Raw genomic sequence first — 24,000 nt, 5'->3', positions numbered from 1 at the left:
TTCTTCTTTTTTTTGACTCACTTGTGTAAACAAAGTGAGTCTATGTTTTAACCCGGTGCTCGGTTGTCTCTGTGTGTGTGTGTGTGTGTGTGTGTGTGTCCGTGTGTCTGTGTGTCCGTGGTAAACTTTAACATTGACATTTTCTCTGCAAATACTTTGTCAGTTGACACCAAATTTGGCATAAAAATAGGAAAAATTCAGTTCTGTCCAGTCATCTTGTTTAAAACAATATTGCACCTCTGGGATGGGCACACAAAAAAAGAAGTCTAATTATATGCAAACTGCATTTACTGTTATATTTATACTAAACTTGGCACTTTGACCTCTTATTCTGACACAACAAGAGGAGTCATTATTATCATTTTTTGTTCAAACAGGAACTTCTTTTGCAAAGCATGGAATTTTAATTTATTTTGCAAACGTTTTGGTGCAGATAGTAAACAAGGGAAATTACTCTGTAATTAATGCTAGGGGACTTAATTTATCACAAGTGAGTCTTGAAGGCCTTGCCTCTCTGGTTATATAATAGTGTTGTCTTTTTGTTTCCATGTAGCTTTGCATGTAGCTCTGTCCCTGAGTTGTGTTGATGTACCAACTGGTATGTAAGCAACTCTCACTTTGGTTCGCATGTAACTGTATTACTGGATTACATGCTACACTGTACTAGGCAGGATCAGCTTGGGGTATTAACGTACCTGGGATGTCGGTTCACGTATTTGTCATAAACACAGCAATTTTAACTCTCTCCATACGAACGGCGAAAGAGACGACGTTAACAGAGTTTCACCCCAATTACAATCATCAAAATACTGCAAACGAAAGGCTCTTATACTGAAGACGTGAATGTTGACAAAGAATACCACAATTCTGACGACGGAAGCTAAAGGTTGGGTCATTCAGACACCCACTGGACATCCGAGGGGTCTGTGTAGAGGAGAAGAGAGGACTGGCCGTACTGAGTGAGTTAATGTCCTGTTATTACTGTGACTACGATGAGTATTCACTGTTTTATTGTTTATTTGCGATTGCGCTGATTTACATTTAATCATGTTGCTGTTACTCGTATAACTATCTTATTGGTTTGCAAACTTCAGTGTGAAAACGACAGACAATGGAAAAAACAACAAAAACATGTGATAATTGACACAGAAGGCCTATGATAATCAAGTATTGTGGTGAATGATATGCATGATGTGCATTGTGTTGTGTTGTGTTGCGTTTGACGATTTTGTGTGTGTGAGGGCATAGATTAGTATTTGAGTGTTTGGTTAGTTGTTTGTGCAGGGTTGTGAATGTAGGTTTTCGATTTAGTGTTCAAATGCACATCTGGTTTTACGTTGTACAGCGCAACTGAACTTGTTTTATGTGAAAAGGTGCTATATGAATTGAATTGTTATAATGATAATAACTTACCAGCGCTGTGTGATGTCAATGGAATGTTGTTCCTTGTAATTTTGTTTCCAGATCTGCTGGCGTACGGAAGACGTGGTAGAATTCCAGAGGACGAAGGTACTAACTTCTGGAAAGGTTAAAAAAAAGAAGAAGAAAAAAAGAACAACAACACGATTTAAAGAAAACAAACATAATCAACAACAACAACAAACAAACAAAAAAGGACAACACGATTTAAAGAAGACAAACATAATCAACAACAACAAACAAACAAAAAAGAACAACACGATTTGAAGAGAAAACACTAGTTTACTATTTCACAAAAGCATTTTTGTCTAAATATGAAGTATTCATTGACTGTCTTTGATTTTGTGCAAACTTTCATTTTCCAGAGCAGCTGACACTGTAAGAAGTGCTGCATTGCTTATTTGTAACTTTTTTTCTTCTTTTTAGCTTTCTTTTTCTTTACATGGTTGAATTCTTCTTGATTCTAAAATCTGTCTGCTCCATTGCAAAGATAAATTCCAACTTTTACATGGAGTGTGTGCTTGCGTGCGTGTGTTTTGGTGTGAGTGTTGGTGTGTGTGTTGGTGGTGTGTGTGTTGGTGTGAGTGTTGGTGTGTGTGTTGGTGTCAGTGTTGGTGTGAGTGTTGGTGTGTATGTTGGTGGTGTGTGTGTTGGTGTGAGTGTTGGTGGTGTGAGTGTTTGGTGTGTGTGTTGATGTGAGTGTTGGTGGTGTGAGTGTTGGTGTGTGTGTTGGTGTGAGTGTTGGTGTGTGTGTTGGTGGTGTGAGTGTTGGTGTGAGTGTTGGTGTGTGTGTTGGTGGTGTGAGTGTTGGTGTGAGTGTTGGTGTGTGTGTTGGTGTGAGTGTTGGTGTGTGTGTTGGTGTGTGTGCGTTGGTGTGAGTGTTGGTGGTGTGTGTGTTGGTGTGAGTGTTGGTGTGTGTGTGTTGGTGTGAGTGTTGGTGTGTGTGTTGGTGTGAGTCTTGGTGTCAAAACTTATATTTACCATTCTGGGCCAGAAAATCTTGGGCCAAGTTAAAACATGCTTTCTTACCTCTGTGTTATCATATCCACGGATATCATTAATTTTTCCCTCTGCACTTCCAACATCTGCACTTGGCCTTCCGCCTTTCCTCTGTCAGGCTGTAGCCCAGTCCAGCATCGGCTGTCAAACTCACCCTTGATCTTTTGATTGACAGACACGGCGAGCGAATCCGGAGAGTCTTTGGCGACGCTCTTACCAGACGACGAAGCAGGCGGACGACAACTGGCGGAGGAGAGACCAAGACTCTCCGCCCAGGAGGAGCGGCTTCGGAACATGGACCTGCAACCGAGACAGACGCGCACGGCGGAGTACTTGCTGGGCAAAGAGATGGAGATACCGCGCATCATGGAAATCATCAGGCATCAGTTCCAAGCCAGTGGTAAGCTGTAGCCAGTTCTCTTGGTACTCTGAAAGAGGGTGGGGTAGAGACGGAGACACAGACAGAGAGAGAGAGAGAGAGAGGACATTTTGGCACTTTGACAGTTGGTACGTTGAAACAGGGCGGAGGTATGGAACACAGAAAGAGTGAGGGAGGCGGGGTGTGGGAGGGAGGACGGGGGGGGGGGGGGGTGCATTTTGGCACTTCGACAGTTGGTACTTTGAAATAGGGCGGAGGTAGGAAGAAAGAGAGAGAGAGGACATTTTGGCACTTTGACAGTTGGTACTCTGAAGTACAAAGGGGGTAGGGAGAGAGAGGACACTCTGACCATGTACCGTGAAGGAGGGTGTGGATACGGGCTGGGGGTGGGGGTGGGGGGCACGGAGGGAGAAAGAAAGAACACTTTGACACAGTTTAATGTCAAGGACCTTAAGAGGTCCTTGTGACGTGGGTGAATGCGTCGACATATTTTTTCTACAAAACAAAACAGTATGATAATGAAACGAATTCAATGAGAACAAATACAGAAACAAAACAGAGAAAGAGGGAGAAGAGAGGGAGGAGAGAGGGAAGATGCTCTCTCTGCTTGTGTATGTGCATGCGTTTGTGTGTGTGTGTGTGTGTGTGTGTGTGTGTGTGTGTGTGTGTGTGTGCTGGCATGCGTGCATTATGTACACACAGACGCCTACACGCTTCATTACATCTGCACGGATATTTGCTTGCTTGTTTTAATTACACAGGTACACGTCATAGCGTGCTGTCTGATCCATACACGCTTCACCACATCTTCTTTGGAAAAAAAAAAGATTACTGAAGAAGCCGATGGCTGATCTCTGCACAGACACAACACACTGGTCAGGCCTCAAGAAATTAATCACATGCTCAGGAAAAGTCCTCGCGCTGAAAGATCATACTGCCAGTGGAGTGGGGTTCTCACGGCCTATTCATTTTCAGGGCTTGGGTTTGTGGATATTGACTGCACAGCCCACCCCTCCCCTTTCAGTTCTAAGGAGGTGCCAGAGCGTGCAGACAGATCCATATACTCTACAACACATCTGCTGTTAAAAAAAACCCAGCAGATGCCTAACCCTGACATACACCACACCCCAACACGCTGATCAGTCCTTGAGAGTCTATACTAGGTTCGTGTAAAACATTGACATAAAAATGAAATAATAATAATAATTAGACAAAACCCCATCCACCCAAAACTGAAATAAAAGTAATCAGACAAACCCTATCCACCCAGCAATGAATTAAAAGTAGTTAGACAAACCCTATCTCCCAAAACTGAAATAAAAGTAATCAGACAAAACCCCATCCACCCAAAAATGAAATAAAAGTCACCAGACAAACCCCATCCACCCAAATATTAAATAAAAGTCACCAGACAAACCTTATCCACCCAAAAATTAAATAAAAGTAATCAGACAAAACTCCATCCACCCAAAAAATGAAATAAAAGTAATCAGACAAAACTCCGTCCACCCAAATATTAAATAAAAGTCACCAGACAAACCTTATCCACCCAAAAATTAAATAAAAGTAATCAGACAAAACTCCATCCACCCAAAAAATGAAATAAAAGTAATCAGACAAAACCCTATCCACCCAAAAAATGAAATAAAAGTAATCAGACAAAACCCTATCCACCCAAAAATGAAATAAAAGTAATCAGACAAAACCCTATCCACCCAAAAATGAAATAAAAGTAATCAGACAAAACCCTTATCCACCCAAAAATGAAATAAAAGTAATCAGACAAAACCCTTATCCACCCAAAAATGAAATAAAAGTAATCAGACAAACCCTATCTACCCAAAACTGAAATAAAAGTCATCAGACAAAACCCTATCCACCCAAAAATTAAATAAAAGTCACCAGACAAACCTTATCCACCCAAAAATGAAATAAAAGTAATCAGACAAAACCCTATCTACCCAAAACTGAAATAAAAGTCATCAGACAAAACCCTATCCACCCAAAAAATGAAATAAAAGTCATCAGACAAAACCCTTATCCACCCAAAAATGAAATAAAAGTAATCAGACAAACCCTATCTACCCAAAACTGAAATAAAAGTCATCAGACAAAACCCCATCCACCTAAAAATGAAATAAAAGTAATCAGACAAAACCCTATCCACCCAAAAATGAAATAAAAGTAATCAGACAAACCTCTTATCCACCCAGCCCCAAACGACATGGACGACTGTTCCTCTGGTGTGATGGAGTCCTTGGAGAACAACAGTCAGGTTCCGGAGCCTGAAGGGGACGGCAGCAGCAGCAGCAGCGTGCGCTTGCACTCCATGCGGTCCCTGCACGTGGGGCGAGACGGGAGGGTTGAACTCAGGGCCTACCAGGAGGAGGTGCTCCACTGGGCCCGCCAGGGACGCAACACCGCCATCTTCCTGCCCACGGGCACGGGCAAGACGTTCATCGTCCTCAGGTACATGCAGGTGAGCCGGGCTGCCCCTCAGATCCTCCTCCTGGTGGTGGTGTGTGTGTGTTTGTGTGTGTGTGTGTGTGTGTGTGTGTGAAAAGAACATTTTGCGCAGGGTGAGTAATAAGTTCCTGTGGGTAACATTCACCGATCAGAGCTTCACATTCATAGTCTTATCAATGATAATGATAATAACAACAGCAGCATAATCAAGAGCAGTACTACTACTACTACTACCATTACTACTAGTACTGCTTCTACCTCTACTAACTGATGATGATGATAATGGTAATAATTAAAACAACAATGATAATAACAATCAGAAGAAGAATGGGGCATTTTTATGGCAACCAGGGTGCATCCGAAACAATACTTGAACTGTTTTGGTGACTTTTAGCATACCTTTGAGCGACACAGACACACCCAAGCAATGCAATCAGAGACCGGTATTTCAGTCACTGTTGATGCCTTGTCTGCAGGAGCACCTCAGCCAGACAGGACGGCGCCGCGTGGTGTTTCTGGCTCCCAAGGTGAAGCTGGCAGAGCAGCAGTACCACAGGTTCCAGGAGTTCTTCATGCACGCCACCTATTTCCGCTGTGGAAGATACAGGAGTTGCAGCTCCCCTTTTTCTGAACTTCTGGACACGTGCGTTGTCTTCTCAGTTATATTATTTTGTGTCCACGTTTCACACAAACCTAGGGTGAGGCTTCACCAGTGCGTTGGGTTCATCTGAAGGGCAAGCATCTGCTCCTTTCTTTTTTAACAGCAGGTGTGATTTAGCGTAAAGAGATCAGTCTGCACGCTTTGACGTAAACTTGAAAACGAAACTTAACTATCTCTCTCTCTCTCTCTCTTCAGTTTCAGACACATATGGCTCAACATTGAACCAGAATGCCTTGCGGGAGATATTGCATTTGGGGGTTAGGGGGTGCACGGGAGGGGTAGTACCTCTAGAGGGGGGGCTTGTCACGCTCTTCCGGGAGTGGTTCGTCCTCTACTGGTCCCCACCGGCACCCAGCTCTCACCTATGTGTCCTGGAAGCTGCTAGCATGCGGCAGCGCCCAATCCCCGGGTAACGGCATTGACAGGTTGGGCTAAACTAGGTGAGGGTAGCCGACGGGTCTCAAACCCTCGGTGAATTAGGGCTTGTCTACCCAAGCATGTGAAGACTGGATCCGGCGGACTCTGCGGAAGAAACCTTCATGGTTCAACGGAGAGGAAGGCAATTGCAGCAGAGCACTGTGGAGTGCTGAGGGCAGGATGAGGCACATAGGACATCCTGGTCATCCACTGCATCCGTTTTCATCTCCAGTCGTCTTGACCTCGTCTTGCCACTGGATACAGATGGTCTCGGACAAGAGAGTGAGGTCGACGGTGCGCAACTCCTCCTCATTATAAACAAAGTCATCGCGCAAGTCATCAGTCATCCTTCATCCCATACCATCATTTTCCCCAAGCCCTGTGGCGACAGGCGAGCGACGAAGCGACAGGTGTGGGTACACTGGCAGTCGTAGCCGCGGACCTGCACACAGGCGGCTCAGGCCATAAGGTCGTTTTTCACCGACTGGAGCAGCGTTGGGGATCGGCAGCCCCCTGAGAGACTGAGCAGCCCTCTTCAGGACAGTACTGCTCACCTCCATGGCATGAGGAAGGGGCTAGAAAAGGTACCCTAAACATTGCCTGCTCCATACCACCCTAGTCAGCATAGCGCGGCTGACGGGGACCCTACTCAAGCGGTCGACACACAAAGGAAAGAAAGAAGAAAACAAGGAGCACCCCATTGACCATTGCCACATGGAACGTGCGTACGCTTCTGGACAGAGACGACTCAGACAGACCACAGAGACGCACAGCACTCATTGCGAGTGAACTAGCCAGGTACAACATCGACATCGCTGCCTTAAGTGAGACCAGACTGGCAGAAGAAGGCGAACTCTGTGAGCGAGGCGCAGGCTACACCTTCTTTTGGAGTGGTCGCGGACCTGAAGAGAGACGTGAGGCTGGAGTTGGCTTTGCAGTGAAGACAACCCTCGTTGGCAAGCTGGCTGGCCCCCCGAAAGGAGTGAACGATTGCCTGATGACGATGAAACTCCCTTGATGTAACGGGAAGAAGTTTACCACCATTGTCAGCGTCTACGCACCCACTATGACCAACCCGGATGAGATCAAGGACAAGTTCTACGAGGACCTGAACACTGTCATCACCACTGTTCCCAACGCAGACAAGCTCATCATTCTTGGTGACTTTAACGCGAGAGTTGGCTGTGACAGCACCTCCTGGGGAAGGCGTGACTGGGAAGCATGGGGTTGGAAACTGTAACAGCAATGGTCAACTACTTCTCCAGAAATGTGCCGAGCACGACCTTCTTATCACAAACACCATCTTCTGCCTCCCTGCCCGTAACAGGGCGTCATGGATGCATCCTCGCTCTGGGCATTGGCATCTCATCGACTTTGTCATCGTCTGGAAGAGGAACAGGCAGGACGTACGAGTCACGAGGGCCATGTGTGGCGCCAAGTGCTGGACAGACCACCGCCTTATCGTCTCCAAACTCAACCTCCGCATCCAGCCCAAGAGACGGCCTCAGGGCATGAAAGCACCCAAATGCCTGAATGTCAACAAGCTGGAGCTAGGCAACATCAAGCAGAGCTTTGCTGACACCCTGGAGGAACGCCTTCAGTCCACCGTGCTGGACAACCAGAATGTGGAGGCAGCATGGGGCGCACTGCATGAGACGGTGTACAACACTGCCGTGGAGTGCCTGGGGCCTTCTGCCAGATCAAGCAGCTGCTGGAAGACAAACGCCAAGCCTACAGAGCCCACATTGAAGATCCCAAGTCACAGTCAAAGAAAGACATACTGAAGAGCGTACACAGCACCATCCAGCTGAAGCTGCGGCAGATGTAGGATTCCTGGTTGAGCAACAAAGCTGATGAGATCCAGGACTTTGGAGACAGGAACGACATGAAGAACTTCTATAACGGCCTGAAAGAAGTCTACGGTCCCACCACCTCCGGATCTGCTCCACTCCTCAGTGCTGATGGTTCTACCCTAATCACTGACAAGGTCGGGATCCTTGAGAGATGGGCTGAACACTTTGTCAGCGTACTGAACCGCCCTTCCACCATCAATGATGAAGCCATCAACCGACTCCCCCAGGTGCCAGTCAGTGAGTCGTTGGATGCCATTCCAACTTTGAGGAGACCCAGAAAGCTATCCGTCTGCTATCCAGTGGCAAAGCCTCTGGCTCAGACTTAGCAGAGATGGCCTTTGGAGAATCATGGCGAAGTACGGATGTCCCAGAAAGTTCATCACCATCATACGGCAACTACACGATGGGATGCTGGCCCGAGTCCAAGACAACGGAGAGACTTCAGAACCATTCCCTGTCTCCAACGGAGTCAAGCAAGGGTGTGTTCTTGCCCCCACTCTGTTCAGTCTCATGTTTTCAGCCATGCTGACTGATGCCTTCAGAGACGCTGATGTAGGCATTGGCATCAGGTACCACACAGATGGCTCACTTTTCAACCTCATGAGGCTTCAAGCAAAAACCAAGGTGAGGACAGACACCATCAACGACTTCCTGTTTGCTGATGACTGCGCTCTCAACGCTGCCTCCGAAGCTGACATGCAACACAGCGTCGACAAGTTCTCTGCCGCCTGTGACAACTCACAATCAGCACAAAGAAGACTGAGGTGATGCACCAGCCAGCTCCAGGAAAGCCTTACGTTGAACCAAACATCTTCATCAACGGGCAACGACTGAACGCGGTGGACAAGTTCACATACCTGGGCAGTACACTCTCTCGCACAGTTGTCATCGACGACGAGGTGAATGCCAGACTCGCCAAAGCCAGCGCTGCCTTCGGCAGACTCCATAAGAACGCTTGGAACAGGAGAGGTATCACCCTGGAGACGCAGCTCAAAGTATACAAGGCCATAGTTCTCACCACACTGCTTTATGGATGTGAATCATGGACGGTCGACAAACGCCACGCCAAAAAGCTGAACCACTTCCACACCACCAGCCTCAGAAAACTTCTCGGCATAAAGTGGCAAGAGAAGATTCATGACACAGAGGTGCTCACTCGTGCAAACTTGCCCAGCATCTACACCATCTTGATGCAGGCCCAGCTGCGCTGGGCAGGCCATGTAGTTCGCATACCAGACCACCGGCTCCCCAAGAAACTGCTGTATGGCGAACTCCAACATGGCAAGCGCTCCCATGGAGGTCAAAAGAAGCGCTTCAAAGACACTCTGAAAGCTTCTCTGAAAGCCTTCAACATCAGCCACGACACATGGGAGCTGAATGCAATGGACAGACCAAAGTGGCGTTCAGCTGTCCACAAAGGCACCAAATCCTGTGAAGCCAACAGAATCGCTGCAGCAGAGCAACTCAGACAGGCCAGGAAAAGCAGTGCCAGCACGTCCCCCACAGCCGCCACCATCCCCTGTCCACGCTGCGTCAGAACCTTCCGGGCGCGGATTGGCCTGACCAGTCATCTGCGCACCCACAGAACCCAACCCACCCACCCCCATGATGACTAGATGGTCCTCGTCGATCCCGACGGACGAACCACATTGTGTAAGCAGACGTGAATTCGCCGAATGTCACATTGTAGTGCATTCTTATTGTAAATCATAATTCCCTGTTTAAAAAATTCAGGCTACGCCCCCTACGGTCCAACATATAGCTGATTCAGATACAAGCGCAATATAAGCTTCAAAATGCGTTTGAAAAATCGATGGTTTATAAACGATAGCATGTTTTTTTCATTAATAACAAAACTACTTTTTTTAAAGAAAAAAAAAAGAGCCATTGTGGAGTCAAAGGTTAAAGTGGTCCAGAAACGGCAATGCCTTTTCCACAATGGAAGTACGTACAAGTGCAAGGAAGCTGAGTGCATCGCTGTTTGCCGAAAATTCAGCATCATTTCATTACGAGAAGAAAACTTGACAGGTTCCCATGAGGTCCTTAACTTTTTTGTGAAACCGCTATTTCATCATAGGGTCATGATTGTTCTTGTATGTGGCCACTTTTTCCTACCCCTGAAGGAAATCAATGTTTTAAACTTGATTTCATTTGTACGAAGACTCAAAAATACGTGGGAGAAATGGCCGTTTTCTATATTTCAAACTTTATTTTAGGTTTATATGCACTGGGCGAGACTGAATGATTTTTTTTTTTAATGTTGATTAATTAACCTTTTAACATGACTTAAGGTTCTCTTCAACTGGGTTTAAGTAGAGACAGGCATTCAGCCTCTGCGGTCGGCTGGGTGAAAAGCAGCATGATCAACAAATAATAAAGAGTGGTAACTCTCTTTGTACACAAAGTACACAACTTCAAGTCAATGCTGCTTGTGCTACCCATTCAGATAGGTACACTGGTAAATAAAAGGTATATCGGAACAAACCCTTGAGGAAGTGTCTGGGTTTGTTCCAATGTACCTTTTATTCACGTGTGTGCTAGCTGAATCGGTAGCATAATCAGCATTGACTTGAAGTTGTGTCCCTCGTGTATGAAGAGAGTTACCGCTCTATTATTTATTAGTCATTTACTCTTGAGTACCTTGTGTATGAAGAGAGCTACCACTCTTTATTATTTGCATGGTTCGACCTGTCCCTGGTCCAGGTGCAAGGTGTTGGTGATGGATTGACCTGTCCTGTGTCCAGGTGTAAGGTGTTGGTGATGGATTGACCTGTCCCTGGTCCAGGTGCAAGGTGTTGGTGATGGATTGACCTGTCCTGTGTCCAGGTGCAAGGTGTTGGTGATGGATTGACCTGTCCTGTGTCCAGGTGCAAGGTGTTGGTGATGGATTGACCTATCCTGTGTCCAGCTGCAAGGTGTTGGTGATGGATTGACCTGTCCTGTGTCCAGGTGTAAGGTGTTGGTGATGGATTGACCTGTCCTGTGTCCAGGTGCAAGGTGTTGGTGATGGATTGACCTGTCCTGTGTCCAGGTGCAAGGTGTTGGTGATGGATTGACCTGTCCTGTGTCCAGGTGCAAGGTGTTCGTGATGACCCCTCAGTGTCTGGTGGAGGCCATCCAGGGGAAGGAAGTGAAGATGACCGACTTCTCCCTGCTGGTTCTGGACGAGTGTCACCACGTGGGACTGGGGAAGCACGCCTACAGGGTGCTGATGGGGCTGTACATTGACGCCAAGCACGCACCGGAAAACGCCCCTGACACCCACAATCTGCCACAGGTAGGATTGCACCTTCTGTTGAGTTCTGAATTTATCATTAACCGACCAGTTGGCTTGTTTACGTATCTAATTCTACATCAGTATTTACTTATTTAACACCAGCACCAACATCAACATTTCCTTATTTAACAAACAATAATACTAGCAGCAGCAGTGGCAACAGCACTGGCGGGATTCCTTTACACACTTTTGACTGTGAATGAATACATTCTGAGGGCAATACTGCGGACATCTTTCCAACGCCGATCCAAACAAACAAGATCAGGTGTTCAATTCTCGTCCGTGACAGTGAACAAAAGACACCCTGTATTTCTTGTCCAAGCCATCCCTCTCCTTAACAGGGGTGGGCCTGGCTAGTTGCTCGCAGTGCCTTTCTCATATTGAAGGTTTTCTCTGCAATTATCAAGTCAGTAAGTCGCATACCAGGCGACTCCTTTCCAAACTATCATCTACTGCCGAAATGTTTAGACTTTCCCTCTTGTGTTTTCTTTTAGGTTATGACCAGTGAAGGCTCGGAGAGGAGGAGGGTTTTTGAGAAAGGGACCACAGATTCTAGAACTGTTCTTCTTCTTCTTCTTCTTCTTCTTCTGCGTTCACTCGTATGCACACGAGTGGGCCTCTACGTGTATGACCGTTTTTACCCCGCCCTGTAGGCAGCTATACTCCGTTTTCGGGGATGTGCATGCTGGGTATGTTCTTGTTTCCATAACCCACCGAACGCTGACATGGATTACAGGATCTTTAACGTGCGTATTTGATCTTCTGCTTGCATATACACACGAAGGGGGTTCAGGCACTAGCAGGTCTGCACATATGTTGACCTGGGAGATCGTAAAAATCTCCACCCTTTACCCACCAGGCGCCGTCACCGTGATTCGAACCCGGGACCCTCAGATTGACAGTCCGACTCTTTAACCACTCGGCTATTGCGCCCGTCTAGAGCGGTTGATTTTTCTTCTTCGTGGATTACTTGATTTTATTATGTCAGTGGGATGAAAAAGCTGTGGCGACAGTCAGTGCAAGGTTTCTCATTATTATCTCTGTGACGGTATGGGAAGTTTATAGAGGAGACTGACCATCGCGATAATGACAGCATGTGATTGGTCAAAATCACTGTCCATCACTATAATGGCGGCATGTGATTGGTCTGACTCACTGTCCATCACTATAAAGATGGCAGGTAATTGGTCTAACTCACTGTCCATCACTATAATGCCAGTAGGTCATTGGTCTAACTCACTGTCCATGACTATAATGACTGCTGTTAATTGATCTAACTGACTGTCCATCACTATAATGACGGCAGGCAATTGGTCTAACTCACTGTCCATGACTATAATGACTGTTGTTAATTGGTCTAACTCACTGTCCATCACTATAATACCAGCAGGTGATTGGTCTAACTCACTGTCCATCGCTATAATGACTGCTGTTAATTGGTCTAACTCACTGTCCATCACTATAATGACAGCAGGCAATTGGTCTAACTCACTGTCCATCGCTATAATGACTGCTGTTAATTGGTCTAACTCACTGTCCATCACTATAATGACAGCAGGCAATTGGTCTAACTCACTGTCCATCACTATAATGACAGCAGGTGCTTGGTCTAACTCATTGTCCATCACTATAATGGCGGCAGATGATTGGTCTAACTCACTGTCCATCACTATAATGACGGCATGTGATTGGTGTCTAACTCACTGTCCATCACTATAATGGCGGCAGCTGATTGGTCTAACTCACTGTCCATCACTGTGGTGACGGCAGGTGATTGGTCTAACTGCCAGCCCAGGGGTGGGGCCTCAAGGGAACATTGACAGTGCCGTCAGCCACATCAGACAGCTGTGCTACAGCATGGACGTGGAGAGGATCTGCACAGTGAAGGAACACAAGCAGCAACTGGAGATCTACGTCAACCAGCCCCAACACCGTGAGTGGCCTGTAATCAGTACCGCAACATCAGATATCTAACAGCCTATGTATCAATTTCCTAGATGCTCCGAGAAAATGATACGAGATACAAGAATAACACCGTGAGTGGCCTGTAACCAGTACTGCAACATCTGATATCTGATAGCCCATGTATCAATTTCCCAAATGCTCTGACAAAAGCACACAAGATACAAGTATATTTTATTATACTTAAAACAGACATCGTTGGCACGTTTGCTGATAAAAGAAGTGCGACCTTCTTTCAAAAACGCAGTTGCATAGACAAGTCGAATGAACTGTGACTTTTTAACCAATGATAATGATTATTATCTGTTATTTGAATCATCCATCAGTGACTGATGACAGGTTTATAGAAGTATAGAGAAAGACATTCATCTTCACTATGCTGAATTACTGAATCCGAAATATTAACTTTTGCATTCGTTCTTGTGAAAGGTAACTCCTTAAGCATATTGAAAATGAAAGAAAATGCAAACAGCTGTGGGCTTTTTTTTTATACTCGAAGATCTTTGATCATAATGTAACTGAATTTAGACATATGACCAGAATCAAGTAATTAGTTCAATTCTGAAATAGAAGTCCAAAAACAATTGTAATAAATGATATGACGGAACACTGATTCCAACATTAAATTTAGTTTGAGTTTTGGCGTCAGAACAATGCCAGCATGTAGCATGCAAACACATTTTGACTGAAGGATGACAAGCAAGAGATGACTTGACAACACTGGTCACTCACCTGCTCAACTACAGTTAAAATTTTAACGCATAATCTCATGCAAAAAAAATCTGATTTCTTCAGACTGTTCGACTCCTTACCGAAATTCACGGTCGCAGATGTTTTCGTCTTATTTTCACGGGTTTCAATGACATTGCAGTACCACTGAACTATAGTCCTCCTCCACTCTATTTCCCTTTTGCATCGAAAAAAGACTTCTTTGCAAGTTAAGCCAATATGACAATGGCAACTGAGGCAAAGTAAAATGGCCATCACAAATAGTGACATGATTTGACTCATATACGGCATGTCGTACAAGCCCATGTTTACCAGTATCCAAGCTTCCTGTTGTCTGTGGCCACAGAAATCCACACATGCGGCCGGCGAAAGAAAGATGGCTTCAAGACGATCGCTGAACAGTTGATGGAACTCGTTGAACAAAGCATGGTCCAGTGTGTCGGTGAGTTAAAATCGTGAACTTTTTTTTTCTTTTTCTTTTTGTTTGTTTTATTTTGCTTTTGCTCTTGTCTGTCCCAAATGTCTGGGCTATAATTTGATAAAAGTGGAGTGTCTTGCCCAAGTTACATCCCCACTCTCTCGGCCAAGAGGGTTTTAGGAGTCGGCTTTGGTGTGGCTCCCAAAGGCCAACTAGCCCCCATGGCTGCAGCACAAAACGCCAGTGCAGTCTTGCCTCCTAGTTAGAGAGTCATAGTCCTTCACAAAAGACTAAACTGTAAATGACTTCCCATTGCAATGGAGAAACCATTGATCATACAGCTCTCACTTTGCTATTGATTTCTATACACTGAGACGATAAAAGTGATTCTGATCCTGGGCCATCATGCTTTCCCCCACACCTCCACCCACCAGACATGGAGAGAAGGCTGAGCGAGGAGGCCAAGCAGCAGCTGAGGGACATTGTGACCGGACCAACACTTCACCGAGGTCGGGCTGTCTACCACCACTGGGTGTGCAACTTGGAGGACAAGCTGGCCAGCTACTGCGACTATCTGGACACCTACAAGGGCCTCTACTCCATGACCGAAATGCTGATTGTAAGAAAAGTGTTGTATTTGTTTGTTTTGTTTTGGTGTGTGTGTGTGTGATCATTATGTACATTTGTGGTGCCTTTCTTCCCCACATGTGTGTCTGTCACCTGTCCTTCCCACAGGTGTCATCATCACATGGGTCTTTCTTCCCCACAGGTGTGTCACCTGTCCTTCCCACAGGTGTCATCATCACATGGGTCTTTCTTCCCCACAGGTGTGTCACCTGTCCTTCCCACAGGTGTCATCATCACATGGGTCTTTCTTCCCCACAGGTGTGTCACCTGTCCTTCCCACAGGTGCCATCATCACATGGGTCTTTCTTCCCCACAGGTGTGTCACCTGTCCTTCCCACAGGTGTCATCATCACATGGGTCTTTCTTCCCTACAGGTGTGTGACCATTCCTCCTCACAGGTGTGTCACTTTTCCTGCCCACAGGTATGTCAGCGGTGCCTGGTGCTGAACGAAGACTGTGACTCTCAGTACGCCCTAGACTACCTGCAGGAGCAGCTGGAGAGTCTGGAGGACCAGGTGCCGCACAGCCGTCACAGCACCACGGAGAGGAAACTGCTGGATCAGTTCAACTGTACGTTCACCTGTCTCTTTCACCTGTCCTCTTCGTCGTCGTTATTCGTGGTTGCGACTCTCACGGTCACTCATACACACGAGTGGGTTTTCACGTGTATGACCATTTCTACCCGTCATGTAGGCAGTCATGCTCCGTCTTCGGTTGCATTGCCGGTTATGTTCTTGTTTCCACAACCCACCAAACGCTGACATGGATTGCAGGATCTTTAACATGCGTATTTCATCTTCTGCATGCGTATACACATGGAGGGGTTCAGGCACTAGCAGGTCTGCACATATTATGTTGATTTGGGAAATCGGAAAAATCTCCACCCTTTACCCATCAGGCGCTGTCATCAGGATTCGAACCCGGGACCTTCAGCTTGAAATTCCATCGCTTTAACCACTCGGCTATTGCACCCATCACCTTCTTAATTTGGTTGAATCTACCGATGTGGGTGAGACTATTAGGATCATTTTTGTTCCTTGTAGGTGCTCTGGCTCTCGATACAAAATGTTCATAGATTTCTCAACTAAGGGTCGAAAGCTTGAACTTACTTGTATTTACTGCTTAAAACAACTGAAAGGCTATTTTCATTCTTTGTGTTGCTCAATTTGATTTTGTTTTTCTAAACAATGCAACATTTTCACTGAAATTCCTTGCATGCACTTTGGTGTATACTTCAACAGACAATAGGAGTTTGTCTTTTTAAGAAAGAAAAAAGGTGGTGACTGATAAACCTTGCCATCTGAAAGGTAACGTTATATTGTCCAGTTCGCATTCCTGACCTGCAGAAGGCTTGCGACGACCCTGAGGACTACAACCCCAAGCTGAAAATGCTGGAAGAAATTCTGCTAATAACCATGGAGAAAAACCAGGTACGTATAGTCAGAACGTGAACATGAAGGGAGAAGAACAATTATCATGAGTGTTTGTGGGCTCAAATCGACTACTCTAAAGATACATGGACAGCTCACTGGCCAGGAAAGCGGACGCCATATTGTTTCTCGTATCAGCCGTCAGTCCGTTGACAAGTCGTCTGCTAACTGGTGGTAGTTTCTGAACTGTAACCATGTATCTTCGATGAAATCGTGTTATGCTTGCCCCCACGACATGCTGTTGTGTCTTGATTGAAATCTGCCGATGGTTTATCTGCCAAAGTTATCACATGAAAACAGTGCAGTAACACTTTGCGCAAACTTGCAGTGGAGACACACACAGGAATGTCAGCTTAACTAACGCCGCGAGCAAGTGAAAGCTTGCCGGAAGTGAGCGCTCGGCTACACATATGAAGTCACCGCTTCGCGCTATGCTGACACGAGAAGCAAAATGGCTGATTGAACACTTCTTCTGGCTTCGGTCAGCAAAGGGGCTCAAAGAAGGCATGCGCTATCCATGTATTGTTAGTGCAGTGGTTCAAGTCCCGTTGCATAGTCTGTATTGATCAACGACGCCATGTGCAATGGAACTTTTTCATTGTCGATTTGTTAACATAAGTAAGACTCTCTCTTGCTCAAAATGTAGATTAAATGCAGTGGGTGCAGCATCGACCACTACGTGCATGTAGTGTAATGACGGATATGGAACATTTTTATGGAGCTGTAAGCATGTTTCTGGAAATTACTGGAAGATGTACTTAGTGAGAAATGTGTAAATTCACGCAATATAATTTCAAAATACAATGTTATTTGGCACAGCTGAAACCTTAAAAACAGACGGAGTTTTTTTTATGTTAGCACAAAAAAAAGTGATATTTACAAATGCCAGATTTTAAAATGTGTACCAAATGCACATTTTTGTCAAACGCACAGAAAAATCTGAAAACTCGTGTGGAAACTGAACAATATATTACGTGCAGAGGTACACTGCACACTGGGGGAATTGTTAAGACGCTTATCTGCAAAATACAGTGTCCGTCAGAGTCTGGGTTCGAATCCCGGTCTCGCCCTTTCTCCCAAGTTTGACCGGAAAATGAAACTCTGAGGACACCACTCCTCGTTTCCTAGTTGAGCCCGTGAACACTGGGCCACCTGTCCACACGGTGACCGCTGTTTCAGGAGGACTGTGCCTGCATGGTGTTCGTCAGGTCCTTGGAGCTGACCAAGGCCATCCAGTGCTGGATCCAGAGACACCCTGAGCTGAAGGACTTGAACCCTGGCCGCATTACAGGACTGAAGAGATCAGTGACTGACGGGGGTGAGAAGAAGAGAGGGGGGAGGTAGGGGATGGTGGGGGGTGTGTGGAGTGTATAGTTGTGTGTCCCAGTGGTTGTGTGTCTGCTGTATACTGATGGGTGGTTTTACTGCCTTTCTCTATTGAAGGGGGTTTCTAGAGCAAGTTTTTCCAAGGTACCCTTTCTGTTCCTTGTTGTTGGTGTTTCTATTATCATCTTTACTGTTAATGAAGGGGATTTCTGGGGTCAGTTTCTACAATGCACCCTATCTGTTCCTTGTTGTTGGTGTTTCTATTATCATTTTTACTGTTAATGAAGGGGATTTCTGGGGTCAGTTTCTACAATGCACCCTATCTGTTCCTTGTTGTTGGTGTTTCTATTATCATTTTTACTGTTAATGAAGGGGATTTCTGGGGTCAGTTTCTACAATGCACCCTATCTGTTCCTTGTTGTTGGTGTTTCTATTATCATTTTTACTGTTAATGAAGGGGATTTCTGGGGTCAGTTTCTACAGTGCACCCTATCTATATCTCTCTGTCTGTCTGCCTTTCTCTTTGTCTCTGCCTTTCTCTTTGTCTTTGCCATTTTCTTTGTCTCCCTCCTGTCTACCCATCTATCTATCGAGCTATCTGTCTGTCTGCTTAACTAGTTATCTGTCTGTCTACCTGCCTATCTATCTATGTAGTTAGGTAGCGAGCTGTCTGCCTGCCTTTATCTGCCTTATCTCCCTGTCTGTGTATCGCTTTCTTTTTTTTCTGTTTTTGCCTGTGCGGGATTCTTTTTTCTTCTTTTTCTCCCTTCCCTCCTCCCTCTCTCATTCACTGTCTCCACTCAAATCATAAGTATCCAAACCAAACGCACGGTTAGATTTTGTTGTTAAACTCTGTGCTCGTGCATACACGCACGCGCGCGCGTGTACATGTACACACGCACGCATGCACACAGACACACACATACAATCTCACCAACAGCACAAGTCACAACCTGATAGGTTCACACATTTATATGCGTGCACCCAAGGCTTATATCACAGATTGACATCAGTTTACATTTGGGCCAACAGCAAAGTGAGAGCTGTATTACCAATGGTTTCTCCAGTCCATGGGAAATCATTTACAGCTTAGTCTTTTGTGAAGGACTATGACTCTCAAACTGGGAGGCAAGACTACACTGGCTTTTAGTGCTGCAGCCTTGGGGGCTAGTTGGCCTTTAGGAACCATCCCAGTGCCAACTGTCCTAAAACCCTCTTGGCCGAGAGAGTGGGGATGTACTTGGGCAAGACACTCTCCACTATAATTAAATTCTAGCCCAAATAGTAAGAACAGCAGTTGCCTCCTCTGCTGTTCTGATGGTCATAGTCGGACACGACTGACTATCATGTATATATATACCCAAGGCACGGATAGCGCGTTGTGTTATGCTGCTGTCAGGCATCTGCCCCATGCAGATGTGGTGGAGTGTATGGATTTGTCCGAACGCAGTGATGCCTCCTTGAGAAACTAAAGAAGTAACCATTACCAATAAATGAATAAACAAATGAATAAAATAACAACAAGAGGCAAAGCCTTCAAGACACTTGTGCTTCACGCTTTCTCCAGTAACTGAGTAAGGAATTATGAGGAGAGAAAAAAAGAGATTCAAAACATCGTTTAAAAGTGTCCTGTATTAAATATGACATATATATCAGCTCGGGACAGAGAAAGAAAAAGAAAGAAAAAAAGGCACGCGAGCAGGATCGAACCATGCATGTTCTTTTCCAATGCAAGCAGGTTAATCCCCACTGCTGAGGTGCATCTGACGTCAAAGACCGAAAATTGATATTTAAAGCAATGTATTCGTATTCGTATTTCTCTTGATCACAACAGATTTCTCTGTGTGAAATTCGGGCTGCTCTCCCCAGGGAGAGCGCGTTGCTACACTACAGCGCCACCCTTTTTTTTCCCTGCGTGAGTTTTATTTGTTTTTCTTATCGCAGTGGATTTTTCTACAGAATTTTGCCAGGAACAACCCTTTTGTTGCCGTGGGTTCTTTTACGTGCGCTAAGTGCATGCTGCACACGGGACCTCGGTTTATCGTCTCATCCGAATGACTAGCGTCCAGACCACCACTCAAGGTCTAGTGGAGGGGGAGAAAATATCGGCGGCTGAGCCGTGATTCGAACCAGTGCGCTCAGATTCTCTCGTTTCCTTGGCGGACGCGTTACCTCTAGGCCATCACTCCACTTGTTGTTGTTTTCTTCTTCATGCGATAAATAGATGTCAGTGTATTGGACGTAATAACACCATTTAAAGCATGTTTTTGTGTGTTTTATTATATATCGATTATTCTTTTATTTCGGCGGAAAAGGAGACGAAGCCATCATCTGAAGCACATCACAACACATGGTAGATCTCCAGATCTGCACGAAGCTGTCTACGAAGGGCTGAAAGAAACGATCGATTCTTTTATGTTCATTTCAGTTAATTCAGTGTCCATTTTAGAATATTTATGCACAGTAAACACGTCAATGATGTAGTTTGTATCGTTGTATGTGTTCTGTCCAGAATTTGTATCTCTTTCCTTTTAATTGTGATCAAGAAAAAACGAGGTCATGTCGTTTTCTCACCAAACACTTCTAGCAACTCAGTGGGAAGCGGTTTTTAGAATTTTCGGATTTCGGAACGAATCTCTACGAAATAAACCGTTGATGATCTGGAAATACAGTTTAATTCGGGAGACTTACAACCTATGATTGGTATGACTGTTAAGATTTCTTTTCGTACTATGTTTAAGCCAAATTTGGCATTCGCAGACAAAGTATTTCCAGAGAAAATGGCAATATTAAAGTTTACCACAGACACACAGACAACCGAACACCGGGTTATAACACAGACTCACTTTATTTACACAAGTGAATCAAAAATAAACAAAAAATCTCACGCGGTGGTGACGTGGACCGAACTGACGTCATCTTGCGTCACAGGTATGAAACGTCAGGCGGTGGCTGACGTCATGTTCAACTTCAACCTGGGCGAGCACAAGTTGGTGGTGTGCACGTCAGCGGCGGAGGAAGGGCTGGACTTCCAGGCCTGTAACTTGGTGGTCCGCTACGACTACGTCACCAGTATGATCTCCATGATCCAGACTAGAGGTAAGGGGGGCCAGTCTCCCAAGTCAGCTGTCACGAGAAGGCGTTGGGAAAACGTTAAGTGCAGGGGGGTGTGGGGATGTGGGGGGGGGGGGGGGAATGGTGTTTGTGTGTGCTTGTGTGTGCTTGTTTGAAGTGTGTGTGTGTGTGTGTGTGTGTGTGTGTGTGTGTGTACGTACGTACGTGTGTGTGTGTGTGTCTGTGGAGAAAATTTTTTAATGTCCCGTCACACATATTGCTGTGTCTGTGTCTGTGAGTGTGTTTGTGTCTGGCTGATCTATCTTTGTAAAGCCGCATTCAGCTGATTGAAGTCGCTAGACTTTGATGATGATGATCATGATGATTAGTATTAAGTATGACCTGTCATCTCAAATCGGTTTTTTTTTGTGAACTAATGGATTTTTTGTGGATTATGGATAATCGTCATTTTAGACTGTTAGTTTTTATTGCCTCAAGTCGTTAACAAACAGAAGCTTTCTACTTGTGGTTTGAGAGTGTTGGCCTTTAATGTCTTGTGGGAGTTATTAAGAAATGATGGACAATCTACTGCGAATAAGACTGTCAGCTATTATTGTATCAAAGCAATTTTTAGAACGCGTGTGTGTGTGTGTGTGTGTGTGTGTGTGTGTGTGTGTGGTATAGAGTGTTGCATTATTCTCTCATAACACTGGGGCTTTCAGATCTAGGGTAACTTTATTCTGATTTAAGAGATTTATCTATTGTTGTCGAACACTTACGTAGTTATGCAATAGAATGGAAAATTTAACGTGATTTTTTGAGTGTAACCTTACATTGTTCAAAAGCATGGGGCACCCAACATTAAAATCAGCATTCTCACTACCCCATCTTACCGTGGTGTCGTTCAGGTGATATCAATGCAGTGTTACACTGGTGAAAAAGAAAACACCAGAACATCTGTGGCAGAGACAACGTAAAAAAAAGGTCTGACAACATTAAAAAATGAACAGGGTTGACATTTGCTGAGACACAATCACTCACACACGTGATCGTCCAGAATGGAGAAGGCTGGTGCACGAGTCAACATCGCGGTGCCCCGACGGTTCCCCACGGAATTAAGGGACCAAGGCAAGCCCAGGCCACGCACCTGGGTCACATGGAGTATTCATTCTATCATTATTTGATTATCATCATCATGGTTGTGCAGGTCGGGCCCGTCGCATGGACAGCCAGTACTGCCTGCTGGGCACCCTGAGCCAGAACAACGTGAGGAAGGAGCAGGAGAACCTGGCCTGGGAACGCCTCATGGACAGGGCCACCGAGCAGGTCCAGGGGGATATGGACCTCAACCCCAACGCCTTCCAGGAGGCCATGTACCATTGGCAGAAGAAGGACTACGAGGCCCGGAAGTACCAGGCTCAAGTGGCTTTGGGAAAGCTGTGCAAGCGCATAGAGGACTGCAGCGTGTACCGCCTGCTGTGCCGGAAGTGCCAGGGCTTTGTCTGCATGTCCACTGACTTCCGGCTTCTGTCTCAGTCCAGTCGCGCTGTGGTGGATAAAACGTTTGGGAATCGGTGAGTGTTGTGGTGGGGGTGTAGAAAGTGTGTGTTTCTCTCCCTGTGTGTGTGTGTGTGTGTGTGTGTGTGTGTGTGTGTGTGTGCAAAAAAATTTCCAATGGAACATTCACGGTGTTATGTTCCTAGGAAAGACACTTTACTCCGATCTTCCTCAATCCACTTAGGTATGAATGGGTACCTGACTTCCGTTGGGGAGGGTTAGAACGGCGGAAGGAGAGGATTGGGCCCCGCTTTCCTGTGCCGAGCCCTGGACACAGTGGATAGAGTCCGCAAGGCAATATGAACTGACTGCCCCGTAGGTCGTAAAAAGCTATGACCTTGAACCTTTTAACCTATTGTTTGCCGACCTTGAACCTTTTAACCTATTGTTTGCCGACCTTGAACCTTTTAACCTATTTTTTTGCCCCAGATGGAAGCGGGTGGAGAGGGGGGACCCTCAGCCCATGATGCACAACCTGGAGAAGGTGGCCAAGGTGCACTGCCGAGCCGACAACTGTGCCCGCGACTGGGGCATCCTGGTGCGCTACACCCCCACGGGACGCCTGCTGCCCGTGCTGAAGATCGAGAGCTTCTTCCTGGAGGACCGTGCCACGGGCAACAAGATCAAGAAGAAGCTCAAGTGGTCCGAGGCTCCTTTCCATGTGGAAGCCATCACTGAGGAAGAGCTGGCTTGACGTTTGTTGCTGTCGCTGTTGTTGTTGTGTTGTTGTCTTTGTTGTCTGATGGTCAAGAAGAAACTCAAGTGGTCCGAGGCTCCTTTCCACGTGGAAGCAGTCTGTGATAGTCCGCCGAGTGGCAAATGGAAATACTAACTCCGGTGGGGGGTTCTGGGCAGGTCATCGTGATCGTCGTATAGTTTTATGTAATAAATCATAAATCACCTTTCTGCCAAATTCAAAGTTTAAATTACGGTATAAATCCAGGTGAGTGTGACTACATGCATTTTTCTTTCTTTGGGCTTTATAAATGACTTTTGGGGGGTATGTATGCTTAAACGGGTAATATGTCCACAAATTTCATCACACAGCGAATTTCTTTATGCCTACAGAAAGGAATTAGAGTGAGCTGTTCCAAGAATGGATGCCAACAGAAAGGAATTAGAGTGACCTGTTCCAAGAATGGATGTCAACAGAAAGGAATTAGAGTGACCTGTTCCAAGAATGGATGTCAACAGAAAGGAATTAGAGTGACCTGTTCCAAGAATGGATGTCAACAGAAAGGAATTAGAGTGAGCTGTTTCAAGAATGCCTTTAAGATTGAATTAGAGTCGTGATAGCAATGCATTTGTGTTACATAATTATGTAGTGTTGCATTTAATCAGTCAAACTGACATGGTTCATGGCCCAGCCGACAGCAAGAACTAAGACGCAAATGAAATTGTGTTTTTTCTTTTATTTTCCTGTGTA

General features: G+C 45.6%; 1 protein-coding gene across 2 annotated transcripts in view; it reads left to right on the top strand.

Moving 5' to 3' along the window:
* Window positions 1-24,000, top strand: part of LOC143297008 (antiviral innate immune response receptor RIG-I-like) — a 34,013-nt gene that overhangs the window by 9,281 nt on the left and 732 nt on the right. For both annotated transcript variants that reach the window (XM_076609129.1, XM_076609128.1), the window contains exons 5-18: window positions 1,465-1,509; window positions 2,594-2,818; window positions 5,011-5,276; window positions 5,740-5,906; window positions 11,267-11,471; window positions 13,242-13,404; window positions 14,509-14,604; window positions 15,015-15,199; window positions 15,630-15,777; window positions 16,534-16,637; window positions 17,817-17,955; window positions 20,895-21,062; window positions 22,225-22,591; window positions 23,004-24,000. The exon at window positions 23,004-24,000 is cut by the window's right edge and continues 732 nt beyond it. In XM_076609129.1, coding sequence (XP_076465244.1) covers window positions 1,465-1,509; window positions 2,594-2,818; window positions 5,011-5,276; window positions 5,740-5,906; window positions 11,267-11,471; window positions 13,242-13,404; window positions 14,509-14,604; window positions 15,015-15,199; window positions 15,630-15,777; window positions 16,534-16,637; window positions 17,817-17,955; window positions 20,895-21,062; window positions 22,225-22,591; window positions 23,004-23,268 — 2,543 coding nt within the window. In that variant the 3' untranslated portion in view covers window positions 23,269-24,000. The remainder of the gene's footprint in view (window positions 1-1,464; window positions 1,510-2,593; window positions 2,819-5,010; window positions 5,277-5,739; window positions 5,907-11,266; window positions 11,472-13,241; window positions 13,405-14,508; window positions 14,605-15,014; window positions 15,200-15,629; window positions 15,778-16,533; window positions 16,638-17,816; window positions 17,956-20,894; window positions 21,063-22,224; window positions 22,592-23,003) is intronic.

The sequence above is a fragment of the Babylonia areolata genome, chromosome 22, assembly GCF_041734735.1.
Source record: "Babylonia areolata isolate BAREFJ2019XMU chromosome 22, ASM4173473v1, whole genome shotgun sequence".
Classification (NCBI taxonomy): Eukaryota; Metazoa; Mollusca; class Gastropoda; order Neogastropoda; family Buccinidae; genus Babylonia; species Babylonia areolata.
This window is presented reverse-complemented; position numbering and strand designations above follow the sequence as displayed.